Raw genomic sequence first — 14,594 nt, forward strand, 5'->3', positions numbered from 1 at the left:
TATTTTAAAATCCTAAAAATTGTAGTTTAAAATATTGTTAAGTTAAAGATTTAGTGAATTGTATATGATTAACGACAAACGACTGTTAAAGTAGATTGAAAGAACCAAAAAGTATGAAAAAATGAAAAAAAAAAAGAAATTATGTGTAGGATGAAATATCAAAAAAAGAGGTAATAAAAATAAATTAAACTTATGTGAAGTTAATACTAAAATTAAAATTTATACTAACAATGTTTTTTTACGTAACACATTAAAATCGTAATGTTTTAAAAAAACTAAAAAAAAAATAAATAATTTAGTAACTTTATTAAGACTAGCTTGTTTTTGTATGAAATCCTGATTAAAAAACAAAAACAACATAAACAAGTAGAATGGGTTAGAAACGATCGGGTTAGAAATGATCGGATTAGAAATGGCCGGGTTAGAAAGGTTCGGGTTAGAAATGATTGGATTAAATCGGGTTAGAAATAATCGGGTTAGAAGTGATCGGGTTAGAAACGATCGGGTTAGAAGTGATCGGGTTATAAATGATCGGGTTAGAAATGATCGGGTTAGGAGTGAACGGGTTAGAACTGAAAGCGGGTTAGAAATGATCGGCTCCCACTTTAATCTAACTTGTTCACTAAGATTTTTTACAACTATTTTACTTAGTTAGGTATAGCGTAACGAGCTGTTGTTAGTTGTAGTATTTTGTTTACATAATTTTACGTTAAACAATTACGCATATTAATACAAACAAATCTAAAACGGTTATCATGTCTACTTTGATCTAGTTAAAATAAAATATATTATATTTGCTTCTTTACAAACTCTCACAAAATAATATTTGTCTTTTTTGAACAACTCTTAATATTCAAATCGTAGCTGTGTTTAATTTTGATATCTTATTACTATTTTAAATATAGTAATAAGATTTCATAATTTACTATAAGAACAGTAGCTAGAAAATAAAATTACATCTACTAATGGGCCCGCGGAAGAATTTTCTATAGAGTGCGGCCTCTTAGTTTCTTTTTCTATGAAAATTTGACCGCGGTTTATGAAAGCTGCCGACCGCTGCTATAACACTTTATATTTTGAGTAAAAATTTTATCTACTTTACGAATTTAGTTTTTTATTGTTATTGACAACTCGTTATAGACTCTTCCTTATTTAAACCGTTTGAAATACTTTATAAAACTTTTAAGTTCTACTACATCAATTTTTATAAAACTTCAGCAAAATGTTTTTAACAACCATTTCTAATAAATACTCTAAAGTCTAAACTATTAATACTTACTGTAGATTCATAATGTATATATAAGTTTTAAATATTACTAGTTTATAGTTTGCTGAAACAGATCCTAACCAAACAAGTAATAGATATTTGTTTCTATAGAATACATACTTCTATATTTTACCATACATGATCTATTCTTGAAATAATTTTATATATTTAAAAGTCGGTATAACTGTATTGTTAATCTAACAAGGGGAACGTCCTTAGTTTTTAAAATTTGAGTACTTTTTTTAATATTTTTTTTCTATTTAGAAACAAAAACATTTTTTGAATTTTAAAAGTTTCAAAACAAGGATTAAAGTTACACTTAAAAGTCCTGCTTTGGTGTTCAGTAGAGCCCATGATTATGTCGAGACAAGTCAATCAACATTAACAATTCTTTTTAGAAATTAGAACTGAAATAATGAGCTATAAACTTAAAAGCAACATGAGAAAGAAAAATATAACAAAAGACTTACTAACCTCATAGTTTTATTGTATTACAGCAGTATTTTATAAATAATAAACAAATAAATTTTGCAACACTAGTTTGATAACATAGTACTTTTGCAGCTGCTGTATTTTTATTTAATAACATAAAAAACAATACTCAAAACAATACAAAAGTTTTGCAATAAAAATTTTAAAAAGCAAAATAGCATACTTACAATCATACAATTAGCAAACTTTAAGACTCTGATATTAAATATAGTTTTTTTTTTGCTGTTTTATGTTAATTTGAACAATGTTTTAATCATAGAAACTGTTGCAGAAAATGAAGTTTTAAGTGCAGTATACAGAATTAAAAAAATTATAAATGGCTTTGTTAAATAAAAAAATATTATCCAAAACGTTGTAAAAAAAATATTTTGTTTTATTGATAAAAAGCTTTAGTGTAACTTTCAAATATTAACACAGACAAACTTTTTATAAATGCCTCAGTAAAAACTGAAGGTTGTCATTACTTTTTAAACTAAATGAAAATGAAAGTCGTTTTCTCGATTGAATAAGATCAAATGACGTATCCCTGGGCAAGCATTGCATCGGCCACTTTTTTGAAACCAGCAACATTTGCACCTAACTGAAAGTCTCCTGGATTGTTATCAGTATTATTAATTTTTTATAACGAATTTAATTATTTTATAATGAAAGACTAAACCTCCAAAAACTTAATAATCTATCATAGTACTTTAGTTAAGTGATTTATTTTCTAAAAACTTTATTAAAGTTTTTAATTAGTTCGTTTCTTAAAAAAAAAGTAATGTACTTTTTATAGTCGTTAAATGTAAAAAAAAAACTAAGTAGTTTTTGTAAATATAAACTAAAAATGTTTAAACGTAAGTCACTCATTTTCAAAAGAAGTTTATTAATTAATTTCGTTTAGCGCATCCTCAGAATAATATTGCTAAAAACTATTGATATTATAGTGTAATTTTAGTTATATACAATGAATTTGAAAAGTCTAGCTAAAAATAGTTACGTCATAAAATATAAAAGTCTGTTTAAAAAGGATTGAGTTGTACTAAGCTATTTTTTTTTATTTTATGACGTAACTATTTTTAGCTAGACTTTCCAAATTCATTGTATATAAATAAAATTACACTATAATATCAATAGTTTTTAGCAATATTATTCTGAGGATGCGCTAAACGAAATTAATTAATAAACTTTTTTTGAAAATGAGTGACTTACGTTTAAATTTTTAAGTTAAAACCAGTACCAAAACCAAACTATTCAAGAAATATAAACGTTGTTATTAGTACTTTTTCAAAGTCTTTACATGATTGTTAAATCATGGAAAATTATACTAATTGAACTAGTTTTATATTTTAAGTTTATAGCTCGTCAGTACAAACTAATTAATAAATCTTTAAAACTTTAAGTTTTTATGCATTATAAGCTAAAACTTGGAAATAAAACAAAACAAGTTACAGTTTTCGAAAAAGAACGAAAGTTTTTTTTACACATAGATACACTAAAACCACATGAGTAACCGAAACTCAGTTAAAAATCAGTAAACTAAAAAATTGTAATGTCTTTAGTTTATTTTTCATAACTTAATTAATTAACTGGTCATCTGTTAGCAGACACATTATTATTAAAATTTAAAGTTGATATCTTTTTTTTTCTAAAAATATACAGACAGTAGTTGTTTATGCCATAGAAACATTAGGTGTTGGAGTTTTAAAGCAAATCTGTCTTGGTTATTACTCTTACACAGTGTTCAGTAGCATTAAATCGCGGAGCGCAATATACTGAGAAAATTATTTGCAGGCAATCCTCAATCAATTTTCGTATGAAATATATAAATAACATTGTAAACCAAAAATGTAAGAAAAGCGCACTATTGATGAGGAATTACTAAAATAAGAGCTTATTTGTAAGTTTTTACTACAAATATATTACTGATCATTAGTTTAGAATAGTATGTAGCAAATTTTGGCTTTGAGAGCCGCTGCCGATCCTTGCTCTAACATAATTTTCATGAAGTTTATGAGCTGTTTATAATAAATCGTTTAAAATTCTATACAAACCTTCATGCTTCATTTCGGTTGCAGTTTCTTTGCAGGTTTTATAAATTTCTTTCATAATTGATTTTAACTTTTCATCCACCTCAGTTTCTGTCCAGTAAATTCTCGTGGAATTTTGCGACATTTCTAAACCTGAACAAGCTACTCCTCCTGCGTTTGATGCCTGCGTTTTTATTTGTTTTAAGTTAAAACTTTAGTAGTACAAATTTTTTTACTTAAGTTATATAACAAATAAATCTCAGTTGCTATATATAGTGTGTTAGTAGTTTTAAAATGACTTAATGTTTAAAATATTAGATTAGTATTAAACGTTTAATTATTAAAATGTTTTCTTTTAAAAGGTTAACTAAAATATATTACTTTAGATAACATGGTTGTTGAATAAAATGCATAAGATTAGTTTATTAAACTTGTTGTTATTATCTTATTCCTAGGACATATTTACTATACAAAACAAAGAAATTAAAAATTTTTTTGGTTGACAATTGTCACAGTTCTTTATGCAAATTTTGTTGTAGATATAAATATACTTATTTTATATAAAAAACAACAGTTTTGTATTTCTGAAAGCCTATGTACACTTTTTATATTATTAAACAAAATAAAGTTTGTTAGCAAAATTTTTTTAAAGTTTACAAAATGCATACTATAACGTATTAAATAAGTTCGGCCAATTCATCTCAAAATACTTTTGAAAAGTAAAATTGTTGTTTTTTTAAGTACCAATATAAATACATGTATAGCTTGACAAAGTTGAGAAAAAAGTCTTTTATATGAAATTTTTACGTGCAAACATTGAGATTGTAGTTCGTTTCATTTGTTTATAGGTTTATCATGTTAAAAATTTAAGCTTTTCGGGGTTACATAATTTAAAACAAATTTTAATTTTTTGCTTTTAATATTTTCCATTAAACTTTAATTTCAGCTTGGTTAAATTTAACTTGAGTCTAAATTTCGTTTATGTTGCAATCAATAAAATTAAAGCTTTACGATGTATTTCATGTTTAAAACTGTGTTTGTACTCTGTAATGTATCTTTGAAATACAATTCAGCTAACCAAGATAGGATTTAATGTTTAATTCTGTCTCTACATAAAGATTATATGTAAAACTTTCTATCAAGCATTTACCCTCAGCAGGTCAGCCTTTTTTTTTTGTGGTAGCAAATTTGTTTTTTTAGATCTCTAAGATTTTACGATTAGAGACATTATTAGTTGCTTCATAATTGGCATGCTAAAAATATATTTTTAGTGTTTTCCTGTTAAAATCTTACTAAATGAATTTTTTTTTTTAATAAAGCTTTATTTTAATTCAATCTTTAAGAAGCTTATACTTGTCGCTAGGCTTTTCTAAAAAATAGCATTGAATTTTCATACACTTGTTCTTCTTTTTTTTTTACTGTTTTTTTTTCGTATTATTGGCTGTAAGCTAACTAGTGATCTTATTCACTTGCTTGCATAATATTGTTGGGATATTTCTTGATTTATTTTTACTGTTAAAGATCTTCTGAAAGTGCTTGTTAATTTCAATCGAGATGTGTTATAATATATTTGTTAATGGTTTGAATTGTAGTAAATAAACATTGTGCTTATTTAGCTTTCCGAACAGTTTATAGTTTTCGTTTTATTGATCTAAAATTTCAAATAGAAAGTCTTTAATAAATGTACATAAACTAAAATCAAATTAAACTTAAATCAAGTGAATGATATTGTAAAACTTAACCTTGCCAGGAAAGTAAACAACTCCTGTGCAGCTTTTTAGGTGGTCTATTGCGTCACTGGTGGTTGGCATGTTACTTCCTTCGAACACCCACTTGCACCCATTTGCTGTTAACATTTCAGCCTGTTCTTTGTTCAACTCGTTTTGTGTCGCGCACGGCAGTGCTACATCACACTGAACCTTCCATGGCCGACCTGACTTGTAGTACCTAATTATTAATGAAAGTAACTGTTATTGAAGCTTTAAACTTTGTTGTAAAACAGCACTAGACATAAAACGAAGGATGAAAAACTAAATAACTTAACTATCAAGTTGCTTAATAATATTTAAATGAAAAGATTTGTTTAAAGGTAAATCAAAATATGAAACAAAAAAATAACAAAACTAGTTTTAATTTACAAAACGTTTACTAACTTAGCTGTTTTTGAATTTTTTAAATACTCTTTGCATCTTCCTCTATTTTCTTTTACATCTCTAATAAGTTGCAGCTGCTCTGTACTGAATCCTTCAGGCTACAAAACAAGATTTTCATTTTACAGCAATTTATTTTATAAAACCTAGGTTTTCAAAGTATTTAACCAAATTCCTATTTGATGATCAGCTGCATATTATACTTAGACTAAGTAACTGAGACATAAAAAAAGTATAGAAAATCTGAATGTGTAAGCACGTTCATAAAAACTGTCGCTTATTTTTTATTAATTAGTTTTACGTTTAAACTTAAACTTCGGCAATGTTTGTTTTTAGACTTATCTCAGTATAACAATTCAACTAAATTTTTATTAAATAGAAAAAATAACTAATATTTATATAAAGAAATAGCAAATATGATATTAACTTCGTGTATAGTTCCGTCAGAATCACTGAGAGTGAGGACTATTGCTCCAAGTTCAATACATTTTTCTGCAGCATGAGTTGCCACGTTACCTGATCCTGATATGCACACTTTTTTCCCTCTAAGTTCATCTTTGTGGTCTTTCATTGCACACTCAAGAATGTAAACGAGACCATATCCTGTTATTTAAATAATTGTAACATTTGTAAATAATTATTTTATTAACAATAGCAAGTACCAAGGTAAAACCAACAGTTTTTGATAGTATACAATACTTTTAATGATATTAATTATTTTACTTTTTGTGATAAAGTTTGAAATGTTTCAAAACATAGCAACCAGCTCACCAGTAGCTTGGGGTCTTATCAGGGTTCCGCCCCATCCCCACCCCTTACCCGTAAAAGTTCCGTTGTGCTGGTTTCTTATTCGCTTGTATTGTCCGTACATAAACCCGATTTCCCGCGTTCCTACTCCAATGTCTCCTGCTGGAACATCTGTATCCTTTAAATTATCAAAGTAAACAACATTAGGCTTTTTATCTTGGATTTTAAAGCTCAGCTAAACAAGCAAGAACGAGCAGTCAACAAAAACATATTTATCCAAGCTATTGTCATATTACAATTATTTATTTGTTCTATTCTTTTAAAAGACCCAAAACCTAACTTTCTTTTTGAGCATACACGTATCCAGTATAACTTTATTTTATTATTTTTATGTTGTTGCTTTTATTTATTCCCTTACCTTTGTCTATAAAAAGACTTAATATTATAGTGCATCACATCTATATAAAGTACTTAAATGTCAAACTTACAGGCCCAATGTGGCGCGAAAGCTCCGTCATGAAGCTTTGACAAAACCTAAGTATTTCAAAATCACTTTTGTTCTTTGGATCAAAATCAGAGCCCCCTTTGCCTCCTCCCAGCGGAAGCGTTGTCAGTGCATTTTTGAATGTTTGTTCGAAGCCGAGAAATTTTATTATAGACAAATTGACAGTAGGGTGCAAACGCTGAAAAAATTGTTAAGAAATGTTTGCACTGTTAAAGTACAGATAAACATTCACAACTAAAAGTACAAAACTTTTAGTTAAACTTTATTTTATAACAGTTATTACCTACGAATAATATAAAGAGAAAATTTTGATATAAAAAAACAACTAAATCTACTAAAACGTTTTTGTTAATTTTTATTCAACATTTTTAAGCAATGTACAGCACTTCGTATAATGAACTATAAAAAAAAATAAAGCTTAATAAAAAGACATAATTAATATTTTTTTTATCTTATTTATTTTAACAGTAAACTTTAACTAACAAGACCTCCTTTATAAGGACCGATTGCTAAGTTAAACTGGACTCTAAACCCTCTGTTAATGTGCATAACACCCTAAAAGAAAAAAAACATTGTTATTCAACACTTATTTTTATTTTTTACTGCCAGGTTACCTTGTCATCTTGCCATGGTACTCTAAACTGAATTACTCTTTCTGGTTCTGCAATTGATTCAAAAACTTTTAAGTATTTTGGTTTTTGTTCAAACAGAGGCAAAAGTGATTCGTATACTTCAGTTACAGCCTAGTTTAAAATAAAACCAAAAGTAACATCTTAAAAACTAAGTTGTGTTATTAATTTATATTTTATTTCTAAATAAATCTCTTTTTGCAACGAGTATACACATATTAATAAAGATAATAGCATTTATTGGTATTGTTTAAAATAAGTTTTTAAAAAATTATAAGCTTCTTTCAACGTTCTTGTAATGTAAATAATACTAGTTATCTATATTTTATCTTACATGCATTTACCTGTATGAACTCTTTTTGATCAGGATCTCTCTGTTTTATTTTATCAAGAACGTTTTCGGTACTGTTTTTTATCATGTTGTTTCTTACAAAAGTATAAGAAAAACTTGAACAATACAATCAATTTATTTTAATCAAAATTTCTTTAACTGTATAAAAACTTATTGGATTATCTTTAAAGTACTTGGTCAATATTGTGTATAACATCATAAATAGCTAACAAAATCTTAAGTATTTAACTGCAGTGCTAATTTCCAATTGAAAGTTTCTTATAATGAAGAACATCACGTTCTAAAAAATTCAAGATTAGAAAGCAGAAAGTTGAAAATAGCTTATTTTTTCTTTAACTAAAAGCCATCGGATATTTGTACAACAACCCATAGTTAAAACTAATTATTTGAGTTACACACTCTAGAGTTAATCAACTACCAGAGAACAAAGTAAGCAGAAGAAATTTGCTTACAAAAACAAAATGTTTAAAATTCTATGTTATCCGTGACTGAATTTAACTTTAAGTTTTTACCTCAAGTATTGAATATTAAAATATGTATTATTTCAAATTTTCAAAATTAGAATAAACTGTCATTAATTGATATTTCAATTTCGATTGAGAGTAATACCTTCAAAAAAAGTTTTGGATTTTATTTTCATTTGGACTTCGTGGTAAAAAAACAAGACAAGATTTATATATAATTCTTAAATTGGTCCAGGACACAGTCAATTGTTTTTACTTGTGAATTTTCTCCTGCATCAATAGTTACAAAAAATTAAACAATGGCTTTAAAATCTACAAGTTTATTGCATACTTTGGTTCAAATCGATTTCAGACAATCGTCCTTCTTCAGTGAACTTTAAACTGTTCACTGAAGAAAGACGATTGTCCGAAATCGATTTGAACTAAAGTATGCAATAAACTTGTAGATTTTAAAGCCATTGTTTAATTTTTTTGTAACTGGTAAAAAAGATATTTTTATAACTCAAAGATTAACTCTGGAGTAAAATTTTAACTTCAATAGTATTTTGTAAAAATGCAAAACTCTAAAGTTCTTTTTATTGTATGATTAATTATTTTTGTAAGTAAAACTATGAATAACAGTAGTCAATAAGTTTTAAGCTGACATTAAGATTTAAAAAATATAAATCAATTATTTTACAATTTTTTTAAAGTTTTGAAATTCTACTTGTTACATCATAACAAAATGAAAAGCTATTTTTAACTATGCAAAACATATTTTTCTTTCTAGCTTGTCGACTACTTTTTCATATTACAAATGAATTATAATGTAAATATAATGTTAACATGATATCAACGTTGTTAATATTCTTAATAATTGTTAGAATTAAAAATAATAATTTAGAGTATAAAGTTAAATCAAGTTTTGAAAATCAAACTTTAGTATTTCAACTTATAATAACAAATTAAACATTTGTTGGTGTAACAAATAAAGAATACTGTTAAATTTATTATTATTATACATTCCAGTGGACTTGTTTTGCGCAGATTTTTGTTAACAAAAGCTAAAATTTATATTTATATAGTAATTTAAACTATAAAATGTTTAATAAAAATTTAACAAGTACCTGTTTTATTATAAATTTAACAATCTAGCTATGTACATAAACTATTTTGCTTACACAGCTCTGGTTTAGTTTAGCTGTAAGTAAGTTGTGCTGAACATGTCTTAGATCAGGGGTCTGCAAACTGCGGCTCGCGAGAGAATAAAACCTTTTTATTCTGAATAAGATGCAACCCATGAGAGAATAAAACCTGCGGCCCGCAAAGATGCAAGCCCGGCGGGCAAAAAAAAATCAAAATTTATATTAGATATTCTAGAATTCGAAATAATGAGTAAAATAAAACTGTTTTAGGTACATCAGGGTTTTTATGAATATTAACAACTACAATTTCGGCCCGCGAATATTTTTGTTTTAGAAATTCGGCCCGTGTCAAATACTTGCAAACCCTATCTTAGAAGAAACTTTTGAGATCAGAAAGGAACAACTCTTACTGATTTTTTAAGTTTTGATAAGCAGGAGGCGGTAAGTTTTTTTTTGCAATCGCTTAATACTGCTAGAAAATTTAAGTTGTACAGCATACTACATTTAAAATCAGCTCAGCATTGTTTTCCAGGCTAGTAATTATATTTATTTATTCAATAAAAAACCTATCAAAATAAAGGAGGATTTTTTTTCAAGTCGGAACAACTCAGTAAACTCATATAAGCTGTATTATAAAATGTATTAAACTAGTTATTTGACCTTTATCTGAATATATAAAAAAATAAAATAACTTTTTATAATAAATTACTTTGTTTATCTTTATTTTTTGATATTTTTTGTTTTATAATAAGCGTATAATCACTTTAATAACACTAAATACTATTTATTTTTTCAAAGGTACATGCGCTAAACTAAGTTTTGCTCAAAGAGCTGTTTGAAGTTTTTTAAACTAAAAACTACTGATTAGTACTAACTTGAAATTTTTCAAACAATTAATTAGGTTAGAAACTTTTAAAGCTTTTTTCTTTGCTATGAACTGACTAAAAGCTAGTTTAAACAAAACATAACTATAAATAATACTGCGAGTATTGCTTTATCGATGTAAATTAGTTCAATGCGGATATTCGTCATATTATGCTAATCATGACATAAAATATATCTCTCTCGTGTTCAAAAATAAACTTAGTCGATATCTATCTAAATACGTTGTTTTTTACATAAAGTACAAAACTGTGTTTTTTTATACTTGTATGAAATGTTATCTCTTTAAGCAAGTATAACTTTGTTTTAAGTTCTTTAATAAACTTTAACAAACAAAAGTGTTGTTTGAGAAAACGTTAAAGGTTTTTTTTATTTTAAAAATTTATTAAGATGGAACTAATAGGATCATTTGATTTAAATAAGCAGTGAAGGTATTTCCTTTAAGGCATGGTTTTCCTAACTCATTTTCATAATCGTTTACTTAGCAGAAATATAAAGAAATTATCGACCGCCTTTAAGATATATCACCCCTCTATTAGCTAAATACCCATTTACTTCATTAATACCTTACTACTTCTTGATAGCGAAAATCACCCAATTTGGGAAGCCTTACTTTAAAAATAATAACATAGGCCGATCTTCTGCATATTATTTTCCTTATAGTGCAGGTAATTTACTTGAGTTTTAGCTTAGTAACATAGTTTACTTATAATACTAATAGTAATAATAATAATAAACAAAATATCAAGTAAATTTAGCAACATTGTTGACATCTTAAATATAGTTTAAGATAAATCTGGATTTAAGCAATGTTGTTTATTGAGGATTAGTTTATTTTTTAAATAAATTTTAAATTATTTACACTTTAAGAAACATTAGTTGATACAATTGATATTTGTTTAAAAATTAGTTTATTTTATAAAATTATAACGACTTAAATCACTGTGATTAATAGACTAAATATAAAACTAAACCGTATCTGTAGATACATTAAAACATAGTTGCTTGTTTTTTTAGCAAGTAAAAAATTCCATAGCAAGAAGTTAAAACAAACATTCATTCAATACTAAGACCTTTTTATTTCAGGAAATACTAAATTTTGCCTTTAATTTTTTTTGTTTATTGACTTATTTTAAAATATAATTCTTAAAGCTTGTAAAAATAGTTAAACTTTTTGCTCTCTTAATCAACTTATAAAAAGGTCTTAAACCCAAATATCCAGTATTAAGGACTAAAATAAATTTAACTTTGCTGAGTTCAGCATTATTTTGTTAGTTTACAAAAGTTAATATATTATACCACATTACCATAATTTAAGTTTTTCTATATCTGGAGCTTGATAAAATAACTGTTATAATTTTACCGTTAGATCTTTATGAGCTTGTTTTTAACAAAATAAGTGAATAATTGTTTAAAATTTATATTCACTAGACTTTAAAAATTCTTAGTTTTCCACGACCCTGGTTTTGAACAAAAAATAACAAATACAAGATTGTAGCCAAATGAAATCTGTCTCTTAAACAATACTTGTAAATCTCAAAGTAAGGGGTTAATTAGTGAAGCAAGATCACTCACTTTAAGAAACCGTTGATTATATATGAGAAGTCTGTAATGTTTTTGCTTAATAATAAGCGAAGTTGGTCTTTATAGAAAACTTTTCTTTTTTTTAGTAGCATAAAAGTTTAAGAGAATAAATAAATGACATATGCAGTTTCGTAAAAACTAGTGTCAACAAAATTTGTAACAAAACCGTTTAAGTCTATAAATAATTACTGAGTAATAAAACAGTGCAACTAAGGCTTAAGTTTATACTTTTTAAACTAATTAAAATAGATAAGTAATTAAAGTTATTGTTTATAGCTTAATTTAAAATAAGTTTACTGTTGTTTTAACGAAGTATACAAAGTTAGGTAAACTACTAGAATTAAAATTAAATAAAATTTTTAAACTAAAGGCTATCAACTATGAAAAAAACTAACTAAAACTTTAAGTATTAGTCATTTTGTTTAAAAATGTCTTTTTAGGCGATTTTAGTCAGTAAAAGGTCAAAAAAAAGTAACGAGCAAAAAAAGGGGCAGGTTTGGAATAATCGGCTTTTTTAATACATAAGTCTGAATTGGAGCTCCACTTAAAGTTTACAAACTTTTCTAAAATAAAGATTAAAACCTTTTCAAAGGATAATAGAGAGTAGTTTGAGCATCTCTTTTAATGTTTTTAATAAAATCATGGTTTAACTTAAACAGAAAAAACTATATGGTTTAACTGAATGTACAAATAAACAACTTGTTTTATTTAATTTAAATTAAACCAAACTTTTTATTATAAAGTTTCTAAAAATTGGTTTAAATTTATTTAAAAACTTTGTAATTTTAGGTCATTGGAAGCAAAATTTCTAAAATAAATGTAACTATGCCAATTTACCACTAAACACTTAATAAAATGAGTTTTTTTAACTTAGATGTCATATAGAGTAATTTGTAAGTCAAATGGATTTAAAATTACAATTCTGTTAAAATATGGTTATTTGGCTTGGTTTTAAAAAAACTAGTAAGTTTGTAAAAACTCTTCATAGTCTTAAGCATACACAAAAGTTGAAAAACAGCTTGTAGTTAAAACTTGTAGGGAATTAGTAAAATATTTTAATTAAATAAAACAAAGGTTGCCAGTCTTGTACGAGAAAATCAACACACAGTTACTTGATCACATAAATTTAAATTAAAACAAACGTTCATCAAAGTTAAAAAACCTTTAATTCTTAAACTATGGCAACAAAACTGTTTTACATTAACCTACCCCTATGTGCTAAAATTATGTTATTATATAGAATTAATACTACTACTAAGACTTACAATTAAAAAAACTCTAAAATATGCAACTATTATTGGGATGTTTCTCTAGAAGTACATTAAAAAAGGGGAGTTTTAATTTTTAACTGAAAAGTAAGATGTTTTCTTAAACCAAAGTTTGGCAGGCATTTGGTAATCGCAGGCCAAATTAAAAAAAAAAAACTTATAGTGCGCAGTTGTAGTAGTAGACTTTATAGTTCAAAACATACCCGAAATATCTAATTCAAGTTTCAAACTTTTCATTAAATGTACCTAACAGTGTTAGGCTAACACCGTTTATTTGCTCTTCATCTCAGATTCTGGAATTTCTAGCGTAAGTTGCTGTATTTTACATTTCGTAGGCTACAGTTTTAGCTTTCATGGGCTGCTTCCAAATTTACAAAATAACCTGTTTACGGACCGCAGTTAGCCGACCTTTAGCTTAGAAATTAAAACTTTAGTTTTGTGATAACGTCTTTTTTATAATGGTCTTTCTTTTCTTTTCTCATTGCATTTAATTAAAAAAGTTTCCAGAAAAAATGTAGCTTTTATTTCCAGCATATTTAGCAACAAATCATAATTACAGCTTATTTTTATACGAGCATAAAGTTAATTTTATAGGCAAATTTATTAACTTTTCAAAAAACATAAAACTTTAATGTCGATTATTTTCCTTATCTTAAAAGATATCTAAAAAATTTTTTTTTTACTTTTGAGAACGCACCTTTGTCTTTAATTAAAAAAAAAATTTTTTTGGTTTGGGGTTGGAATTATTTCATGGGGTCCCTCCAAAAATAAAGGTTTTTTTTTGGTTTTTTTCATTATTATTGTTTAGAACCAAAAATAAATATTAAATTTTTTTTTTTTTTTCTCTTATTTTGCATGTTATTTAAACTCTTAAAAGTTTATTTTATAAATAATGTTAATATCTTTTACGATTTGGCCCCAAATCAAAATGTAGTATATTACACTATCATTTGCCTTGGCCATTTCCTAGATAAAAAATTGATAAAAGGAAAAAACAAATTAATAAGAATGTGCATTACAACAAATTTTATTAAATTACTTTAGTTTAATTAAGTTTGTTGTAATTTACATTCTCATTAATTTGTTTTTTCCTTTTATCAATTTTTTATCTAGGAAATGGC

General features: G+C 26.0%; 1 protein-coding gene across 1 annotated transcript; it reads right to left on the reverse strand.

Moving 5' to 3' along the window:
* Positions 1–1,996: 1,996 nt before the first annotated feature.
* LOC145835425 (NADP-specific glutamate dehydrogenase-like) lies at positions 1,997–8,284 on the reverse strand. The gene is made up of 10 exons (XM_082943007.1): positions 8,144–8,284; positions 7,785–7,913; positions 7,654–7,725; positions 7,154–7,348; positions 6,690–6,843; positions 6,346–6,521; positions 5,922–6,019; positions 5,511–5,715; positions 3,793–3,952; positions 1,997–2,350 (listed from the first exon to the last, which is right to left on the reverse strand). The coding sequence occupies exons 1-10, from the start codon at positions 8,216–8,218 to the stop codon at positions 2,271–2,273; spliced, it is 1,344 nt and encodes a 447-aa protein (XP_082799133.1). The 5' UTR covers positions 8,219–8,284; the 3' UTR covers positions 1,997–2,270.
* Between the last annotated feature and the right edge of the window lie 6,310 nt (positions 8,285–14,594).

This window comes from Thalia democratica, chromosome 5, assembly GCF_965202585.1.
Source record: "Thalia democratica chromosome 5, ktThaDemo2.hap1.1, whole genome shotgun sequence".
Lineage (NCBI taxonomy): Eukaryota > Metazoa > Chordata > Thaliacea > Salpida > Salpidae > Thalia > Thalia democratica.

Coding starts and splice junctions, on each gene's coding strand:
- LOC145835425 (XM_082943007.1), bottom strand. CDS start 8,218: ATGATAAAAAACAGTACCGAAAACGTTCTTGATAAAATAAAACAGAGA. Junction 7,349..7,653: donor GTCCTTATAAAGGAGGTCTT/GTTAGTTAAAGT, acceptor CAATTTTTTCAG/CGTTTGCACCCTACTGTCAA. Junction 2,351..3,792: donor AACCGAAATGAAGCATGAAG/GTTTGTATAGAA, acceptor ATAACAATCCAG/GAGACTTTCAGTTAGGTGCA.